Genomic DNA, 20,469 nt, shown 5'->3' with positions numbered 1-20,469 from the left:
CGACGTCACGTCGGAGACCGACGAATTGGGATCCCTAGCAAAGCGCCGCAGCTGTTGCCCCCCTCCAGTGTCCTGAGCAAGCCACCTGGCCTCAAATTTTTGCTAAGGCCAAGGGCGGATCAGAAAGACCAGTCACTGTATAACATAGCAATACCTACTTAGTGAAGCTGGAGCACTGGGAACGTGCGGAGCTCCCACCCATCCCGCAGGAGGTTCGGAGCAATACGCATATGGCTCATATTAGGACATATGGAAGAATGGAGGTGATTGAACCCTCGTGAAGATGGTAGAAGGTTACCGGCGAAACACGGTCTCTGTGGGTACCGTGGAAGACATATGGGATTCACTTAAGTCTCTCATGTATCCTAAGCCTTCTATCGGTTCTAAAGATTCATCGAGAGAGGCCTGGCGCCTAGACGCTCCGCTACGTCTGGAGCCGAGGAAGGAGGACTCGACAGGGTCTTCATGGACACTCTGGAGAAGATAGCAAGCCGACCTGAGCCAGTGCCTCTCAGTGTTTCTACCCGTTTGAGGTGAGAACACAGGAGGAGACTGGCTCTACACGAAGGCTATAAAACCTAGCGAACGTGTTAGGGGTCGCCCAGCCCGCAGCTCTACAAATGTCAGATAGCGAGGCGCCACGAGCCAGCGCCCAGGAGGATGCAACACTCCTAGTAGAGTGAGCTCGCAACCTGAGCGGGCAGGGCATGCCCTGACCTTGATAAACCAAGGCGATGGCATCCACTATCCAGTGTGCCATCCTCTGCTTGGAGATGGCCTTCCCCTTCTGCCGTCCTCCATGACAAATAAAGAGCTGATCTGAGGTCCTGAAGCTTTGCGTCCGGTCGACGTAGCATCTTAATGCTCGGACGGGACAAAGCAAAGCTAGGGCTGGGTCTGCCTCCTCCGGGAGCAGCGCTTGCAGGCTCACCACTTGATCCCTGAAGGGAGTAGTGGGAACCTTGGGCACGTAGCCAGGCCGGGGCCTCAGGGTTACCTGGGAATCTGCCGGCCCGAACTGAAGGCACGAATCGTCGACCGAAAACGCCTGCAGGTCCCCTACCCTCTTGATGGAGGCCAATGCCAGCAGGAGCAGGGTCTTCATAGAGAGATACTTCAGCTCGACTGACTGTAAAGGCTCAAAGGGGACCCGCTGTAGTGCTGTGAGCACCAGAGACAGGTCCCAAGAGGGTACGGAGGGGGGCCTAGGAGGATTTAACCTCCTGGCTCCCCTGAGAAACCTGACGACCAGGTCGTGCCTACCTACCGACCTTCCTTCAACGGGGTCATGGTTTGCAGAAATAGCGGCTACATAGACCTTAAGGGTGGAGGGTGACAGCCTACGCTCAAACCCTTGCTGCAAAAAGGTAAGCACGACTCCAACCGAGCATCTTCGGGGATCCTCATTTCTTGAGAAAGCCCATTCGACGAACAGGTTCCACTTCAAGGCGTAAGTATGTCTCGTGGATGCAGCTCTCGCCGAAGTGATGGTGTCTACCACTCCTTGGGGTAGATCACTCAGAACCTCCGCGTCCCGTCCAGGGACCAGACATGTAGTTTCCAGAGGTCTGGACGCGGGTGCCACAGGGTGCCCCGTCTCTGAGTCAGTAAATCCTTCCTCAGAGGAATCCGCCAGGGAGGGGCTGTCGCGAGGAGCATCAGTTCTGGGAACCAGGTCCGAGTAGGCCAGTAAGGCGCCACTAACAGGACCTGCTCCTCGTCCTCCCTGACCTTGCACAGTGTCTGTGCGAGAAGGCTCACTGGGGGAAACGCATACTTGCGTAGGCCCCGTGGCCAGCTGCATGCCAGGGAGTACGTGCCGAGTGTACCCTCGGTCAGGGAGTAAAAGAGCTGGCAGTGGGACGTCTCTGGAGAAGCAAACAGGTCTACCTGAGCTTTCCCGAAACGTCTCCAGATCAGCTGGACCGACTGGGGATGGAGTCTCCACTCTCCGGGAAACGCAGCTCGTGAGAGCTCGTCGGCTGCACGGTTGAGCAAACCCGGAATGTGAATGGCACGAAGCGACCTCAGATGCTTCTGACTCCAGAGGAGGAGAGAACGGGCGAGCTGTGACATGCGACGGGAGCGTAAACCACCTTATCGGTTGATGTACGCAACGGTCGCAGTGTTGTCCGTACGGACCAGCACGTGTTTGCCTTGAAGACGCCCTTTGAGACGGTTCAAGGCAAGGCGTACTGCCAGCAGCTCTAGGCAGTTGATGTGCCAGTGTAGCTGGGGGCTCGTCCAAACCCCCGACACTGCCTGCCCGTTGTACGTGGCTCCCCAACCGGTGGTGAAGGCATCCGTGTGTACCACAGCGTGCCTGGAGACCTGTTCTAAGGGAACTCCTGCCCGAAGAAAAGCTAGGTCTGACCACGGGGTGAAAGTTAGGCGACAGGCCGAGGTTACTTTGACCCGGAGAGTGCCGCGCTGCCACGCTCTCCTCGGGACTCGGCCACGAAGCCAGTGCTGAAGTGGTCTCATATGGAGCAGACCAAGCGGTAAAACTGCCGTAGCTGCTGCCATATGCCCCAGGAGCCTCTGAAACTGTTTCAGTGGGACCACTTCTCTGCTCTTGAACGTATTCAAGCAGTTCAGCACCGACTGAGCCCGCTCTTGCATGAGGCGAGCTGTTTGGCTGACCGAGTCCAGTTCCACACCAAGAAAAGAGATCCTCTGCATGGGGGAGAGTTTGCTCTTTTCCCAGTTGACCCGAAGGCCCAAGCGGGCGAGGTGTGCCAACACCAGGTCCCTGTGTTCGCATAACTGCTCTCGAGAGTGTGCTAGTATCAGCCAGTCGTCGAGGTAGTTGAGGATACGAACGCCCTGTTCCTTGAGGGGAACAATGGCCGCCTCCGCGACTTTCGTGAAGACACGGGGGGAGAGGGACAGCCCGAAGGGCAGGACCTTGTACTGATATGCTCTGCCTTCGAACGCGAACCGCAGAAATGGTCTGTGGCGCGGAAGGATCGAAACATGAAAGTACGCGTCCTTCAGGTCGATCGCTGCGAACCAATCCTGGGGACGAACACATCTGAGGATGTGTTTTTGTGTGAGCATTTTGAAAGGTAGCTTGTGAAGAGCTCGATTCAAGATGCGCAGGTCCAGGATCGGTCGTAAACCGCCGCTTTTCTTGGGTACTATGAAGTAGGGACTGTAAAACCCTGTCTTCATATCGGCTAGAGGGACCGGCTCTATTGCTTTCTTCGCCAGCAAGGTAGCAATCTCTGCCCGTAGGACAGGGGCATCTGCTACTTTCACTGTAGTGAAGTGGATGCCCCTGAACCGAGGCGGACGCCGGGCGAACTGAATCGCGTAGCCGAGCCTGATGGTCCGGAGGAGCCAGCAAGACGGACTGGGAAGCCCTCTCCAGGCCCCCAGCCAACGTACAAGAGGGACCAGCGGGACCACTGACGTACCCGCGGGGGGGCAGCAAGGTGGAACGCAGGGACCCCGCTCGGGCGTCTCTATGCCGGTCCGAAGCGGGGTCAGAGTGTCTGTGTGTGGTGTGTGCAAGACATTTACCTGCGTTCTGGCAGCTGGTGCGTGAGTAGTCCGTTCTACCGCACTCTCCAACCGCCCAGCGCCATTTGCTGGCGGGAGGGGAGAGGGGGTGAAGCCCGGGGCTAACCCGTGCAACACCCGCTGTCCCCTCTGGGGACCCAGAGATAGTAGAAACTGCTCTTTTATTGAAAATTTGGGTGTCACCGGCCGTGAGGCCGATGACGGGTTTCTTAAAAGAAACTTTTTTAAGGGGAACAAAAGATTCTCCGCCCGGCCCTCCTCCGGGGGAGGGAGTGGTGCGATCACCATCTCCTGAAGAGCAGCTTCCTCCATCTCTGGGTCGCCCGTCTCAGAGACGCTTGTTCTTGCGTTTCCCACTGGTCTTGGTGGGAGCCTGGACGGGCGGGGCGGCCACCCTGGGACCGGCTCCACGGCGCCGCCGTGAAGGCTGCTGCGCAGGCTGCTGTGGAGCGGGGGCGGAGGCAGGGGGCCGCCCTCGGCGACGAGCAGACCGAGGTGCCGCCGGCGGCTGGGTGGAGGCAGCAGCGGGAGCACGCCGGGGCAGGATATGACTGATGGCCTCAGTCTGCTTCTGGGCGGCCGAAAACTGCTGGGCGAAGTTTTCGACCGCGTCGCCGAAGAGGCCGGTCTGGGACACGGGGGCATTCAGGAACCTGACCTTGTCTGCTTCCCTCATGTCGGCCAGACACAGCCAGAGATGGCGTTCCTGGACCACCATCGTGGACATCGCACGACCCAGAGACCGCGCCGTAACCTTCGTCGCTCGTAGCGCGAGGTCCGTAGCGATACGGAGTTCACGTAGAACTTCCGGGTCGTGACCACCCTCGTACAGGTCCTTCGGTGGCTGGGCCTGATGGACCTGTAACAACGCCATAGCGTGTAGGGCGGAGCCAGCAGCGCCACAAGCCGTGTAGGCACTGCCGATCAGAGCCGACGAGTGCCTACAGGCCCGGGAGGGGAGCAACGGGTTGCCCCGCCAAGTGGAAGCGGCGCCGGGACACAATTGCATCGCCACCGCACGCTCCACCGGTGGGACAGCCGCGTACCCCCGCGCTGGTCCGCCATCAAGGGTGGTGAGGGAGGACGTGCCACTGGAGCGGTTTCTGGCAGTAAAAGGTGCCGTCCACGTCCCAGTAAGCTCGTCGCCCAGCGGACGGCAGCGATCCGGAATCATCCTCCCCCGAGAAGTCTGGCTCACCCCCCGATGCAGCAATTGACATCCGGTCGTCAGGGGGAGCCCCAAAAGTAATGAGCGGTACCTCACGAGGAGGACCAGAACACTCTTCTGGGAGCTCCAGATGGAACGGACTGTCGGTGGAAGGAGGAACCCCCAGCGGATCATCCGCCGGGAAATTCCCCACCGTCACCGTCAGACCAGTCAGCCCTCTGCCAGAGGTAGAGTCCCCCCGGCGTTTGCCGGGGGAAACGGTAGATCTGGGCAGAGGAACTGGCACCCCGCCCCTTTGCAGGAAGCGGAGTCTGGTCCGCAGCTCCGTGATGGACATGCCGCCGCAATGACGGCATGACTCATCCACAAACGCCGCCTGAGCGTGCTCAATACCCAGACACGTCAGACAGCGATCGTGACCATCACCTTGCGCCAGGTAACGACCGCATCCAGAAACGCACGGGTGAAACGGCATTGTGTTTCAAACACCTCGTCTTTAAAAAGACGTTCACCCGTGATACTCTTTTAGAAACTGCTCAGTGCTGAAGCACACAGGGGAGATGGCCGCAGCGACACAGAAGGCAGGTAGTGCAATCCTTGACTGCGCGCTTTTTCCACCCACAGGAGACCACCACCGCTGACGCGCCGTACCGCCAACACTGCAGTGAAGAGTTCTTCTTTAGAATGGCTCGTTGCGTCTCTCATAGAAGATCGGCTCCGATGCGAAATGCTGTCTATGCATTGCACCTGCTGTGTATTTATGCTCACGCTGTGATCAGCGACAGCTGGATGCAATCATGCATGCCAATGTGCATTGGCTCGTTTAGTTTACACACGAAGAGGATTGGTATCTCTAAAGCGATATCCCAATTCGTCAGTCTCCGACGTGACGTCGAAGAGACCGACTGAGAGGGAACTAAACTGTCTGTGTTTATACAAATTGCTGCACGATCATTTAATCCAGAATTACACTGACTCCAATTGAAAGGCATTTGTTTGTGGTTAGTAAGATACATGCATAAAATGTATGCAGCACATGGATAATTGTGTGTGAATCTATTAATCAATTTAAGTCTAAAATCATCCCATAACTAGTCCTCCACATATTTGAACAGTGATTCAGCAAATGTGAATGTCAAACCAGACGGAAGACAGAAGACATTACTCACAGGGCTTTTCTGCAGCATCTCACAGCTGGAATGAGTCTCTCATAGTTTGAAGGAGACGTGAACCTCTTTGGGTTGAACTCATCCAGAACCTTCTCTGACATCAGCAGTACATAAGTCAGCAATGTGCACATTGACGAGGAGAGATCTCTTCCTGAACCTTCATCTGAACTGATGTAACTCTGGATTTCCTCAAATAATGAATGATCTTTGAGCTCCAGTAAGCAGTAGAATAGGTTGACTAAAGCTTCATCTCTGATATCCTCATTTTGTTGTTGTTGTTTAATGTATTGAGTTGTTTGTCTGATGCTCTCTGTGGTGTCTTGAGTGTGTTTGATCAGGCCTTTGAGCAGCTTATGACTGGACTCCAGAGAAATTCCCATCAGAAACCGCAGGAACAGGTCCAGATGTCCTCTCTTACTCTGCTTTGCTTTATCAACAGCTTTCTGCAGTAGCTCATGCAATGTGATATTTTGTTTTTGGTCTTTAAAGAAAAACTGAAGCTCTGTCATGTTCTTGTTCAGGTAACAGATGAACACATGCACTGCAGCGAGGAACTCTTGAACACTCAGATGCACAAAACTGAAAACCTTTGTCTCATAAAGACTATCTTCCTTCTTAAAGATCTCAGCGATCATTCCTGTGAACTCAGTGTCTTTACTCACATTAATACCACATTCATTCAGATCTTTCTCATAAAACACAATGTTTTCTTGCTTCAGCTGTTCAAATGCTAGCTTGGCTAATTTCAGAATTATTTCTTTATTTGATTCCAGGAGCTTGGTATGTTGTTGTTCTTCTTTTTTGTCATACTTCTTGTTCTTCATGTTCATCTGTATCCGCAGGAAGTGGATGTACATTTCAGTGAGTGTTGTGCTGATGTTCTCTTCATTGGTCCGGATGAGAATATGCTGAAGTACTGTGGCAGTGATCCAGCAGAACACAGGAATGTGGCACATGATGTAGAGACTACGATTCGTCTGAATGTGTTTGATGATTCTGTCGGCCAGAGTCTGATCTGTGATTCTCTTTCTGAAGTACTCTTCCTTCTGTTGGTCAGTGAATCCTCGCACCTCAGTGAACAAACCTACACATCGAGGAGGAATCTGATTGGCTGCTGCTGGTCGTGATGTCACCCAGACAAGAGATGATGGAAGCAGAGTCCCTTTGACCAGATTCGTGAACAGCACATCTACAGATGATCTTTCCTCAACAGTGTTCACTGACTTACTTCCAAAATCCAGACGCAGGCGACTCTCATCAAGTCCGTCAAATATAAACGCAAGTTTAGATTCTGTATATAACTTTTTCTTCAGGTCCTTTAATTCAGATTTCTCCAGGTCCTTCAGTTCAGGATAAAACCTCATCAGAAACTCATGGAAATTGATCTTTTTGTCTTTAATCATGTTGATCTCTCTGAATGGAAGCAGAAACACACAGTCTATATCCTGACTGGTTTCATCTTCTGCCCAGTCCAGGATGAATTTGTGCACAGAAACAGTTTTCCCAATGCCAGCGACTCCCTTGGTCAGCGCTATCTTCTCCTCATTCTTTCTCCTCAGTTCATTAAATATATCTTCACATTTGATTGGTTTGTCCTGTGATTTCTGGGTCTTTAGAGCATCATCAATCTTCAGAATCTCATGTTCCTGATTGACATCTTTCATATCTCCCTCTGTGATGAACAGCTCTGTGTAAACAGCCTTCAGATCGGTGCCATATTGTTTGTTGCCCTCAAAAATATTTTCTGCTTTCTTCTTCATGTTGATTTTGTGAGTTTTCAAGAAGTTGACCAGCGGTATAACTAAAAACAAATAAAACAACATAAAAATAAATTTCACAAAAAAAAATGTTTTCATATCATCTATTTAAACTTATAGTTATTCTTCTTGACTAACATTTCTGACTGCTGCTCCTCCTCGAGCTTTAAATCTCCAAACTCCAAACTCAGGCCAGATCTTCAGACTGATCTGACTCCAGTTGCTGTATCTTTTCTAACTGATTGGATTTACGGTTTTCCTAAAAATGAGGATTAAAACTGGGGAAAATCCGAAAGACTTACATTGAGGGAATGTCCAAATGATCAGCACTATTCAAACTCACACTGACAAGACTCCCACAATCCCTTGAGACTCAATCAAACTTCTCTTCTATGTTATTTCTAATCCAATCAAACTCATCTAAGGCAAGTCATGTTGCAAGTGTCCACTTCCTGTGAAGTGATGTTCCCATGTTCCCTTATTCCCTATGCCCTTCACAGTGCCCTTCCGACTGAACATGTTCGCTCCCTTCGGTTTGTAATCTCACTTAAGATAGCAGAATACCTTGTCAAGTCCACTTCGCAGTCCAATTACGGTCGAATGGAACGCACCTGTCTTGGGTATTCTATAGTCTTTGTTTATATCGCTATCTTTCTATTTATGCTAACAATATGCTAATCATGCTAGTAACAAGTCAATCATGCGAACAACGTGCTAGTCATGCTAGAAACATGCTAGTTACTTGCTAATCATGCTAATAACATGATATAAACATTCTAACCATGCTAGCAACATGCTAGCAACTCGGTAGTTATGCTAGCAACTTGCTTTTTAACTTTTAAAACATTTTATACTTTAACTTTTTTTTACTTTCTAAACTTTTCAAACTTTTTCAAACATCACATTTTCATACTATTGTAAACTGAGTATCACTGGGGAAAGTTTTATTTTGTATAGTTGTATATAATCTGCCACAAATGTGACTGGTTCTGTATATTTTAGTATCATTTCAGTTAGTAAAACAAGTATAGCTGTAAAAAAAAAGGTATATATATATATTTCTTTTTTTACCGCTGGAAGTTAAAACGCACCCTGTAAACCTCACTCCCATCTGGGTCACGGCACCAATATAACCCCTACACCCAGTTCCTTCTTGCACCTGCTCTGAGTGGATTTCAAACACGGGTCTCTGACACGAGACAAGGAGGCTAGTGCTCCTCTTGAGATCAGGGCCTCTGCCGCTGGCCTCTTATACAACTATTTATGTCAGATATCACACTGCTAAACAGTCAATCACATTAGAGATACTGTGAATAAAAAGATACCTTGCTTGTATCTGTTCTCCAGCTGTTTAGCCAGATCATTCCGGTTCATCTTCGTCAGGATGCCCATCATGATCTTCACAGCTTCTTCTCGTCCAAAACACACCACCATCTTCTCCACTGTTTGTAACCCATCTGCATTCTCCATTTCAGACTTTGATATCCGCTCATGGTCTTTCTGTAAGTGCCACTGAAACTCCTTCAGATCAGCATTTACCAGGTCCTTCAGTGTGCTCTCAAGCAGATCTTTAACAGATGCCATCGTCCTTAACTGATTCACAGCTGCAGAAAAACAAGAAGATCAAGAATTAATTTCACTCTTCACATGAGGATCTAAGTGCTCAAATGTTATTTGCATGATGAAGCTATAAGCAGAGATAAATTAATCATAATAAGATATTGCAGACACAGATGTTTTTTGTTTCCCCACTGAACTACATCTTAGATGGAATTTCTGAAACATTTTCATAGGATCTTGAAAGGGGGAAGGTTTCTTCAGAATTTACACTTGTTAAACCAGAACCATTTCAGAAAACTAATGAAAAAACAGTCAACTGTCTACAACAGAAGTGAGAGCAAAACCACGTGGAGAATCACTGGCTAAATTTTGAAATTTTGATATACAAAAAGGCTTTATCTGTAATCTGAACTGTATATGAAAGCATATACCTTTAGAGAAGTTTAATTCGTAACCTGAAAAGTACCCATACTCTTTCATTATTTTCAGAACAAACACATGATAGTTGGGTCAGTTTAATACAATAATAAATCTTCTGCATAAAGCAAGAGTTTATATTCAACATCTATACCTCTAATTGACTGTGATGACCTTAGCACTGATGATAATGGTTCTATGAGTACAAGATGAGTATCATGTGCGAGTGCAATAAACTTGGGCTGGAGACTTGGGTGGTTCCACACACCACGCAACCATCCTGGAGTGAAAGTCAATGCTGCACTTGAAAATCCGGCTGTAAAGCGTGATCCAGTGCTTTGGCACACTTTGAACATTTTGAGGCGAGCAGTCTGCGTAGCTCAGCTTGAATATGACAAGACCAGACTGCTTTGAACTCAGAGCTGGTTACTGCAGTGAGTGTAGAAGTGAAAGCTACAGCTTCCAAATCATGTTCCAGACTATGTTGTCACGGTACACACATCCGCCGTGTTCTCAGGTCCCGTGATCAGTGTGTGTGTTGTTCGTCATGCTCATCAGCACATCTGCCAATCATTCCCACAACAGGTGTTCCTCATCATCACGGCTACTTATACTCACCTCATTCTCTCCTTCCCCGTCAGATTGTTCACCCTGGTCTTTCTGTCGTTGTCTTTGGAGTTCGGTTCGTGTTGGATGTGTGTCTTCATGTCAACTTTGGATTGTCGTTAAATATCATAGGTAAACACCATCAGCCTAGCTGACCATCTTCCTATATGAATACCTGCTCTGCCTTGACCCGTAGATGACAGAAGGGTGGTCAGTGGGCTGTGATCTGTCCGCAGGGTGAAGTGTCGCCCCCACAAGTAAGTCCTCATCTCTCTGTGCCCCAAACGCATGCTAGTGCCTCTTTTTCTACCGTGGAGTACTTCTGTTGTGCTGCTGACTGCCACTGTAACAGGATGCGCATGCTGGTCTGTAGGGCTGCACGATTAATCGCACTATGTTGTGAGGCGTGCTTAGTCAATGAAGCCGGTACTGTGATTAGTAGTCAATCTCCATCACATGCCTTCAGATGGAGCAGCAATTAATGCACAAAGCCATAAATCACTGATAAGCCAAGCCAAATCGCGCTCAAAATCTATTTGCTGAGCGACAATCACGGCTTTCTTAAGGTCGAGAGGCACTTCCAGCAGCAGTCGTTCTCTGATGCGAGATTAATTAGTTTTTTCTACCAGCTGATCGCGTATCATCTCATCCTTCATCGAGCCAAATTCGCAGGTGGCAGACAGTTCATGTAGAGCAGCGACATATTGGTCCGTGGTCTCGCCCGCACGTTGGCTCCGTTTGCAAAAGCGATAACGTTCAGCAACCACATTAACTTTAGGGACTAAGAAATCCTGCATGCACTCAAAGCAGAACGTATTGTCTCCCTGGTCACTCACATTTAGGGTGCAGAACAGTCTTTGACCCTCGGCTCCAAGGCAGTGTTTTAGAAGAGCTTTCTAGCATTAGGTAGCTCCTCGCCCAGGGCCAGCATGAAATTGTCAAAAGTTTTGATCCACGCTTTGAATTCAATCTTATTTGTGTAGTCTACACAATAAAAACACAACTTTTTTTTTTTTTTAAATGACGGAAACATGGCGCTTTCTCAAGAGCATGTTCTACAAGCTGTTACTTGTTACAGTTTTTTTCTTTTATTTTGTTAAATTATTATTTATTTAGAAAAACTTTTTAGATGAAGTGTCCCTAATACCTGTGAAGTTACATGGTAACTAGATGTGTATGTAGCATGTAACTACAGTGTATGTACACATTGGTACATTGTATCTACAGCTCTAATACTGGTGTAATTACACACATGTAACAACTCACTGAATGGCATGTGTAACTACGAATGTGTAACAGGACATTGGTAACAACACTTTTTTCACTTCTGGAAGTACACATGTGTAACAAGAATTATGTAACTATATTTTGTAACAACAATATGTACTCACAGAAGTTTTTACACTTCCACACAGTCTTCAATACTGCAGTTACCAGTTTACAATGCCCTGAAACATTATTGAAATCAGGATGATTCCTATTTAGGCTACATATCATTTTTGTATTCATGTATTTGTGAACACTGAATTAGATTTTGATCATGGAGAGTGAGGTTTACCTGTGCAGCACCTACCGCTGGCCTGTGTTACAACTGTTTATGTCAAATATCACTCTGGAAAACAGAATAAAATGATACCTTTGTTCTCCAGCTGGTCAGCCAGATTATTCTGGTTCATCTTCCTCAGGATGTTCACCATGATCTTCACAGCTTCTTCTGCTCCAAAACAGGCCACCATCTTCTCCACTGTTTGTAAACCATCTGCATTCTGCATTTCAGACTGTGATATACGCTCATGATCTTTCAGTAAGTGCCCCTGAAACAGCTCCAGTTTATCTTCTAGATACTTCAGTGAGTCTTTGAGCATTTTTTTAACAAATGCCATCGTCCTTAACTGATTCACAGCTGCAGAAAAACAAGAAGATCAAGAAGTAATTTCACTCTTCACATGAGGATCTAAGTGCTCAAATGTTATTTAAATGATGAAGCTATAAGCAGAGACAAATTAATGATAATAACATGATGAATAATTGCTCTGAACTTCTGATGTCTATGATACTGTAAGTGTACAGTTGTGACCAAAAGCTTTGATAATGACACAAATATTAGTTTTCACAAAGTTTGCTGCTAAACTGCTTTTAGATCTTTGTTTCAGTTGTTTCTGTGATGTACTGAAATATAATTACAAGGCTTTTATCGACAATTACATGACATTTATGCAAAGAGTCAGTATTTGCAGTGTTGGCCCTTCTTTTTCAGGACCTCTGCAATTCGACTGGGCATGCTCTCAATCAACTTCTGGGCCAAATCCTGACTGATAGCAACCCATTCTTTCATAATCACTTCTCGAAGTTTGTCAGAATTAGTGGGTTTTTGTTTGTCCACCCGCCTCTTGAGGATTGACCACAAGTTCTCAATGGGATTAAGATCTGGGGAGTTTCCAGCCCATGGACCCAAATTTTCAACGTCTCAGAGCCACTTAGTTATCACTTTAGCCTTATAACACGGTGCTCCATCGTGCTGGAAAATGCATTGTTCTTCACCAAACTGTTGTTGGATTGTTGGCTGAAGTTGCTGTTGGAGGGTGTTTTGGTACCATTCTTTATTCATGGCTGTGTTTTTGGGCAAAATTGTGAGTGAACCCACTCCCTTGGATGAGAAGCAACCCCACACATGAATGGTCTCAGGATGCTTTACTGTTGGCATGACACAGGACTGATGGTAGCGCTCACCTTTTCTTCTCCGGACAAGCCTTTTTCCAGATGCCCCAAACAATCGGCAAGAGGCTTCATCAGAGAATATGACTTTGCCCCAGTCCTCAGCAGTCCATTCGCCATACTTTTTGCAGAAGATCAATCTGTCCCTGATGTTTTTTTTTTTGAGAGAAGTGGCTTCTTTGCTGCCCTTCTTGACACCAGGCCATCTTCCAAAAGTCTTGTCCTCACTGTGTGTTCAGATGCGCTCACACCTGCCTGCTGCCATTCCTGAGCAAGCTCTGCACTGGTGGCACTCCGATCCCGCAGCTCAATCCTCTTTAGGAGACCATCCTGGCACTTGCTGGACTTTCTTGGACGCCCTGAAGCCTTCTTAACAATGCAGTGAAAGTTTTTTCGGGATTAAGTAATTTTCATGGCAAAGAAGGACTATGCAATTCATCTGATCACTCTTCATAACACTCTGGAGTATATGCAAATTGCTATTATAAAAACTTAAGCACCAACTTTTCCAGTTTGCAATATTTATGTAATTCTCAAAACTTTTGGCCACGACTGTAGTATCAATATATATGACATGTTAGTATCGTATGAACTAGTGTTTTTCAACCATGAATAATGATGATGCAGATGTTTTTGTGTTTCTCCACTGAACTGTGTCTTAGACAGAATTTCTGAAACTCTTTTCAATCCTGCATTTTCATAGGATCTTGAAAGGGGGAAGTTTTCTTCAGAACTTAAACCTGTTAAACTAGATCAATTTAAAAAAGACTAATAAAATATTTTTTTCAACTGTCTTCAACATAGGTGAGAGTAAAACCATGTGGAGAATCACTGGCCACATTTACATGAACTTATTCCATGTAATGTCTGGATACTGGATTCTGATTGGCTGACAGGTGTGCAGTAAAACCGTTTAATGCACAGGTAGTTCCAAGTCAGTTTAATCACCGTTCTATATTAATGCGCTGCTTTAATTGATGCACGCAAAAGCACAGAGAGAGAGAGAGAGAGAGAGAGAGAGAGAGAGAGATTTTGAGATTTCAACAGACCTTTATTACAAAAACATAAACACGTTATCCAGACAATCTAGTCAGAAAAAAGCATAAAAAATAGGACAATAAGAACCAAAACTTAAACAAAAATAGGGGCAAAAACCAGGTTGTTTTCGACAACCTTGCACAAAACTCCACCATAGCACCAAACCAAGTCAAAGGTAATAAGATCATCCATAGCTTTATAATAACGAAAATCAATAACTATTCTAGATTTTACTGAGTTAAAAAAAAACTGCCAATAAACTATAACTCACATTTCGTTCAATTTTGTGTTTCCTAGTAATATAGACAGCCATTTTAGCTTGACCTAATAAAAAGTTCAAAAGTTGACATTTAAAACGTTTCCTCTGAACATATTTGACACCACAAATAAAAGTCTTAGTAGAAAAAGTCACACCAAAACACAAAAATACATTTTGTAAGGCAGTAAACAAAGGCTCAAGTCTAGAACATTGCATGAAAGCATGAAATACAGTTTCTCTCTGCAGACAGAAAGGACAATCGTGATCAACATCAGGATTTAAAACTGAAATGAAGGCATTAACTGCAACTGCACCATGCAATATTCTCCACTGCAGGTCCCCAAGTTTTTTAGTTAATGGTGACTTGTACAACGCTCTCCATTGAGGGTACTCACCCCCTTCCAACTGTAAAATGTCACGCCAAGGAGTATCCACTCTATTATTTAAAAACATTTTGTTTAAAGATTTAACACAAATTTTATATAGATCTTTTCCAGGAGCTGGCTCTAAGCCAATTAGTGCCACATCTTTACAGTGCAAAAGAACACCTTGACAACCTTCTAAATTGAGAGATAGTGACAAGGCAGGAAATGGGTCATCACAGTTCGGAACAATTAATCCCTCATTGTAGTCATCCAGCAACTTGATTTCTTCTGTTGTGAGAGAAACTCTCCATTGCTCAAGAAGCTTAGCAACTGTCCGTTTTGAATGAAAACCTAAACGACCAGCAACTGAGTCAACATTTTTAAAGTCTTTTCCTGCTAACTGTAATAAACATCCAAGAGTTGTTACTTCAGAAGAGAGAAGAATTCCATTGAGTGCAGGAAAGTGGCCCGCAACAGATATGTCCATACGTGAACCACAAACTAAAGGCTCTTGTAGCAACCAGTGTAAGGAACTTATGCTGCAGGGTCTTTGCACAGTGAACAAAGACAAAACCTTAAAAACATTACGATAAAAAATTGGAAGCTTGGATACATCCATCTTTTTAGGATTCAGCCAAAAAAAAGGTTTGTCCAAACCTAAGCCTCCAAAAGACTGCAGAACCATGAAAGCTGTAGATCTCCAGTTGGAGCCCACTTGTCCACTCAGAAGTCTCTGTACAAATTGCAGCCGAAAAGCTGCTGTCCTGCTTTGGAGATGCATAAGTCCATGACCACCCTCTTCCTTGGGCAAATACAAAACAGCCTTTGGAATCCAATGCAGTTTATCCCAAAAAAAATCAATCAGAATTGACTGAATTTTAAAAAGGAAATTTGATGGAGGATCAACACACATTAACCGATGCCACAGAGAAGATGCTAACAAGTTATTGATAACCAATATACGGCCCCTATATGACATCTTTGGAAGCAAAAAATCCCATTTTTCAAGGCGACCCTTTATTTTTTCAATAACTCCTTCAAAGTTTTTTTGTACAACCACTTGATTTCCTAAAAACACTCCAAGATACTTGAAACCCTCCCTAGTCCAGATTAAACCACCTGGGAGGTTTGGTTCTCCACTTACCCATGTGCCAACCAAAATGGCTTCACTCTTAGACCAATTTACTTTAGTAGATGAGAACACACTGAAGTCTTTTAACAATTTCAACAACAAGTCAACATCATTCTGACAACTAATTAAAATAACGACATCATCAGCATATGCTGATAATTTAAAAACATTTGGACATTTTGGAATATGCAATCCATACAAATCTGTCCTTAATTTATTTAAAAGAGGTTCAATTGCTAATGCATAGAGCATACCTGACAAGGCACATCCTTGCCTTACACCTCTAAAAACTTTAAAAGGAGCGCATAAGTCACCATTAACTTTCAAAATACTCTCAACGTCACTGTACAAAACCTTAACCATTGAAATAAAATTGGAACTAAAACCAAACGCCTCTAGAACATCCCATAAATACTTATGCTCAACACGATCAAAAGCTTTTTCTTGATCGAGTGACAGAAGACCAATATTCATATTCAGCCTTTTACCAAGATCCAAAACATCCCTGATAAACGATATATTATCAAAAATTTGTCTACCAGGTACACAGTAGGTCTGGTCAGGATGGATCACCTGCTCCAAAACTTCTGCTAATCTATTTGCCAAAACTTTAGAAAGCAATTTATAGTCATTGCACAACAAACTGACTGGTCTCCAGTTTTTAATGTCATTTAGGTCTCCCTTTTTTGGCAACAAAGTGAGGATCGCTCTACGGCAACTTGTGGGTAGCCGCCCATAGGCCAGGCTTTCCTTAAGCACCTCTAATAGATCCGGACCTACGTCCGGCCAAAAAGACTTATAAAAGTCCACTGACAATCCGTCAACTCCAGGTGCTTTCCCACATTCCATGCTCTGAAGAGCTCTTTCCAACTCCTCCAGAGTTAGAGATTTGCTGATCTCAGCATTAGCCTCCTCAGATAACTGAGGCAAATTTTCAAGGAAGACATTAGCAGTTTGTTCGTGCACTAGTTCACTTTTATACAATTCTTCATAAAAACTAACTGCTCTTTTTCGAATGTCAGAAGGATCTGACAACAAAGTTCCACCATCAGCTCTTAATGCATGTATAAATCTTCTTTGTCCATTTTTCTTCTCTAAATTGAAAAAAAAATTGGAAGGTGCATCCATCAATTCTATGCTCTGAAAGCGTGATCTGACCAGAGCTCCTTGTGTAACTGTGTCTAAATATTTACCTAAAATGTTTTTCTTTTTGTTAAGGGAGTCAAAATGAGCCAAATTACCTGTACTATCAACAAGCATCTGAAGCTCTACTAATTCCTTCTCAATTGTTTTCATGGAACGGGTTATGTCTCTTGTGACATTGAGAGTATATTGTTGACACAACTGTTTAACTTGTACCTTTGCTACATCCCACCACTGCTGCAAACATTTAAACGATGATTTTGTGGCTCTAAAATTCTTCCAAAACTCTTTAAAAATATTTTGAAAATGCTTATCACATAGTAAATTGCTATTAAAATGCCAATAAGCGCTTTTTGGCTTAATGGAAGCACGAGAAACAACACACTGTAATAAACTGTGATCAGACAAACCAACTGGACAAATTGAACAGCTTCTAAAGAGATTAAGCTGGTGTTTAAAGCAATAAAATCTATCCAACCTTGCCATTGAAATCATGTTATTATATGCATGAGTCCATGTATATTGCTTCTGAAGACCATGGAAATTTCTCCAAACATCAACAATCTCATGGGTTTTCAGTAATTGAATGAGTCGTTTTTGTGAGGGGATGTGCGGTTCAACATGATTCCTATCAAGACCACACTCTGTGCAATTAAAATCCCCCCCTAAAAACAAAAAGTTATCAGGGTTACAATTTGATAAAACGTTGCTCAGAGTATCTAGAAAAACCATTCTTTCCAAGACATTAACTGGGACGTACACACAAATAAAAATAAAAGAACAATTTTCAAACTGGGCAACCACTTTCAAAAGCCTGCCCTTTATAACTTCCTCTACCTGATATGAACAGGGAATAAAATTCTTAGAAAACAGAATAGCAACCCCACCACTGGTTGAAGTCAAATGACTTAAAATCGATAGTCCGTCACATTCTTTAGCCCAGTCAGAACTATTTAATACATCACTGTGTGTTTCTTGAATAAGCAAGACATCAATCTTCTTTTGCTTGGCTATCTCATATAAATGAAACATTTTCCCAACATCTCTAGCCCCATTCACATTTAAGGAGGCCATACAAATTTCCCCCATAAGAAAAAAAAGGAAAAAACAAAATGAACATAGCCAAAGAAAACAAATGGAAAGATATTTATATGCTTTCATTACTAGCATTGAACCTTGGTTGAGCGTTAAGTTTGGCAAGAATTTTCTTCAACCGATACACTTCCTGGTTAGTGAAACCCCCATCACTCCTAAAAGTCTTTGCCTTCTCAATGAATTGCAGAACATCAGGAAAATATTCTTCAACTCTTACTTTTCTAGCGTTTTTGGTCACCTTAAGAAAGGACTTTATATCTTCTATAGTATAAGTCCGGCTAGAAAAACCACTTTGAGGTAAACTGCATGAAACACTGCATTCAGAGAAATCACTCTCGCTCTCTGTTTCAGATTGACTCAAGTCACAATCGTCTGTTTTTTTAGTCTGTTTACCGGCATTCTGATGCTTTAATCGTCTCTTCAGAGGCGTCTTAAAAGCAACATCATCCAAATCCATAAAAGTTTGATCCTGCTCTATGTTAAGAGACATTTCCCCCGCAGCTGTAACAGGGTTACCGCTATCTAGTGATTTGTTTGCTACAACCCGCACTGGCTGCTCATCTGCCGGGGAAGACCCGTCTTTTTCCGCGTCAACCACGTCATTCTCCCTCTCATTAAGCATGTCAATAGGCAGTATATTTGTACTTATCTCGACTGTCTTTGGCACTAAATCCTGAGGCCGACTTGTGCTAGGTGCATCAACAGCAGTAGGCACAGCAACAACAACATTCTGCATCTCATCATCGTGCGCAGCCTTATTTTTTCCACCATCAGCCGGTAAAAGATTTCTATCCGGCTGATTTAATCTACCTGGACAGGCGCGGATCAAGTGACCCGTTTCCCCACAAGCAAAGCATTTCATACTATTTGTTGTGACAAAGATAACATAGTTAAATTCGTCCTGACGAAAATTTAAAGCCAAATCCAATTCATCCAAATTGCCTTGTAGAACCATATAGACATAACGCCTAAAAGACACGACATGCTTTAAAAGCGGGGATTTGCACCCGATTGGAGTCATCTTTATTGGAGAAACAATTTTACCATAGCGAGAAAGCATTCCAGTCAAAACCTCGTTCGAGATAAAGGGTGGCACATTGGACAAAGTTACTCTTTTAGAAGGAGTGGAGAGGGAAAGCAGTGGGGTGAAAATTCCATTTATCACTACACCACTTTCAACTAGCTGGTTCGCTAAATCAACCGTCTTTACAAACACCACGATAGCGTTGTTCATACGGGATGCAGACAGGATGTTTTCAGTACCAATCATTTCACCTATGGCCAGACTGCATTCTTCCACACTCACAGCAGAGTCTACCTTAACACCATGACGCCGTGTTAGGAATTCAAAGTTCCCACTACCTGGGGCAGCCATGCTCCTGGCAGAAAACCGTGAGCAGCTGCTCCGGTGTGTTATAAACTAAACTTTACCCTCCCAAACTACAATGCCAAACAATAAACACAAAGGAGAGAAAAAAAGATGGAAAAAAGTCAAACCACTCGTACCTGCACACGCCAAACGCTCGCACTCAAAACTCCGCCCACTCACTCAGCACATGCGCACAGAGAGAGAGAGAGAGAGAGAGAGAGAGAGAGAGAGCATTGTGCTGCGCACATAAACTTCTTGTCAACGTTTGCCTGCGATCCTTATTAAAATATCCTAGATACTAGATCGCTACATTATATTCCTCAGCAGCGGGGCGGTAAAGCTGCTGTTTGTGAATGAATTGTTGTTTGTAGAGAGAGATGCTCAGCATGCAGGCAGGTAACGTTACGCACACACACAACTGTCATCTCTCTTGCCTTCACACTCTCTCTTGGTCGATCAATAATTTACTGAAACAAATGCTATATTTCATTCAAATAAATGTGATTTTACCGGACTATTTAATCTCTGTGTCTGATTTGAAGCGGCTAGAATGCTAGAGCTGCGTGTCATAACTGACGAAAATAACCGTCTTTTATATCCATTCAGTCAAATTTTGCGCTGCAAATATCAATCCTAGATTTAATTTGTCTATAACCATGGAATAAGTGGGATAATCAACGGCTTGCTGTGCGTTAAAGGATTTAAAATGCACTTCGCGGAGGCAACCATTATTAGCCTCCACGTCGTGCATTTAAAATCCTTTAACGCACGGCAAACCGTTGATTATCCCTTACTTGAGTAATCTAAATATTTACCTTATTCTGATTAAGACAATATTCTGGTTAAGGTGTTTACATGAGAATATTCCTTTCATGTTCCTGTTTTACATGTCATTATGTCCCCACATCATTCGACATCACTTCCAGAACTTCACATATTAACAGTTCATCTTCGTTATGGTGCCATGTACAGTTTGGGGTGTTTGATTTTTAATTTTACAAATGCTTTAAGTGCAGTTAATTATTTGTCATGCTATACATGCAAACAGATGATGGCATTGTTGAAGCCATGCTCTTTTGCCATCAAAACGTTGGCCACTGACATTGTGTCCTCTCACAAAATGTGGAGAAAAGTCATGCATGACAGTATTA

The 20,469-nt window shown here is 44.6% G+C and overlaps 1 protein-coding gene across 1 annotated transcript in view; it reads right to left on the bottom strand.

Annotated features, from left to right (window-relative positions):
- Positions 1-19,324, bottom strand: part of LOC141333044 (uncharacterized) — an 86,172-nt gene extending 66,848 nt beyond the window's left edge. Inside the window, exons 1-5 of the mRNA XM_073837989.1 lie at positions 18,343-19,324; positions 16,425-16,739; positions 11,839-12,105; positions 8,945-9,223; positions 5,863-7,663 (exon numbers count right to left, since the gene is read on the bottom strand). Coding sequence (XP_073694090.1) covers positions 5,863-7,663; positions 8,945-9,223; positions 11,839-12,105; positions 16,425-16,739; positions 18,343-19,324 — 3,644 coding nt within the window. The remainder of the gene's footprint in view (positions 1-5,862; positions 7,664-8,944; positions 9,224-11,838; positions 12,106-16,424; positions 16,740-18,342) is intronic.
- Positions 19,325-20,469: the final 1,145 nt, after the last annotated feature.

This window comes from Garra rufa, chromosome 4 (genome assembly GCF_049309525.1).
Source record: "Garra rufa chromosome 4, GarRuf1.0, whole genome shotgun sequence".
Lineage (NCBI taxonomy): Eukaryota > Metazoa > Chordata > Actinopteri > Cypriniformes > Cyprinidae > Garra > Garra rufa.
This window is presented reverse-complemented; position numbering and strand designations above follow the sequence as displayed.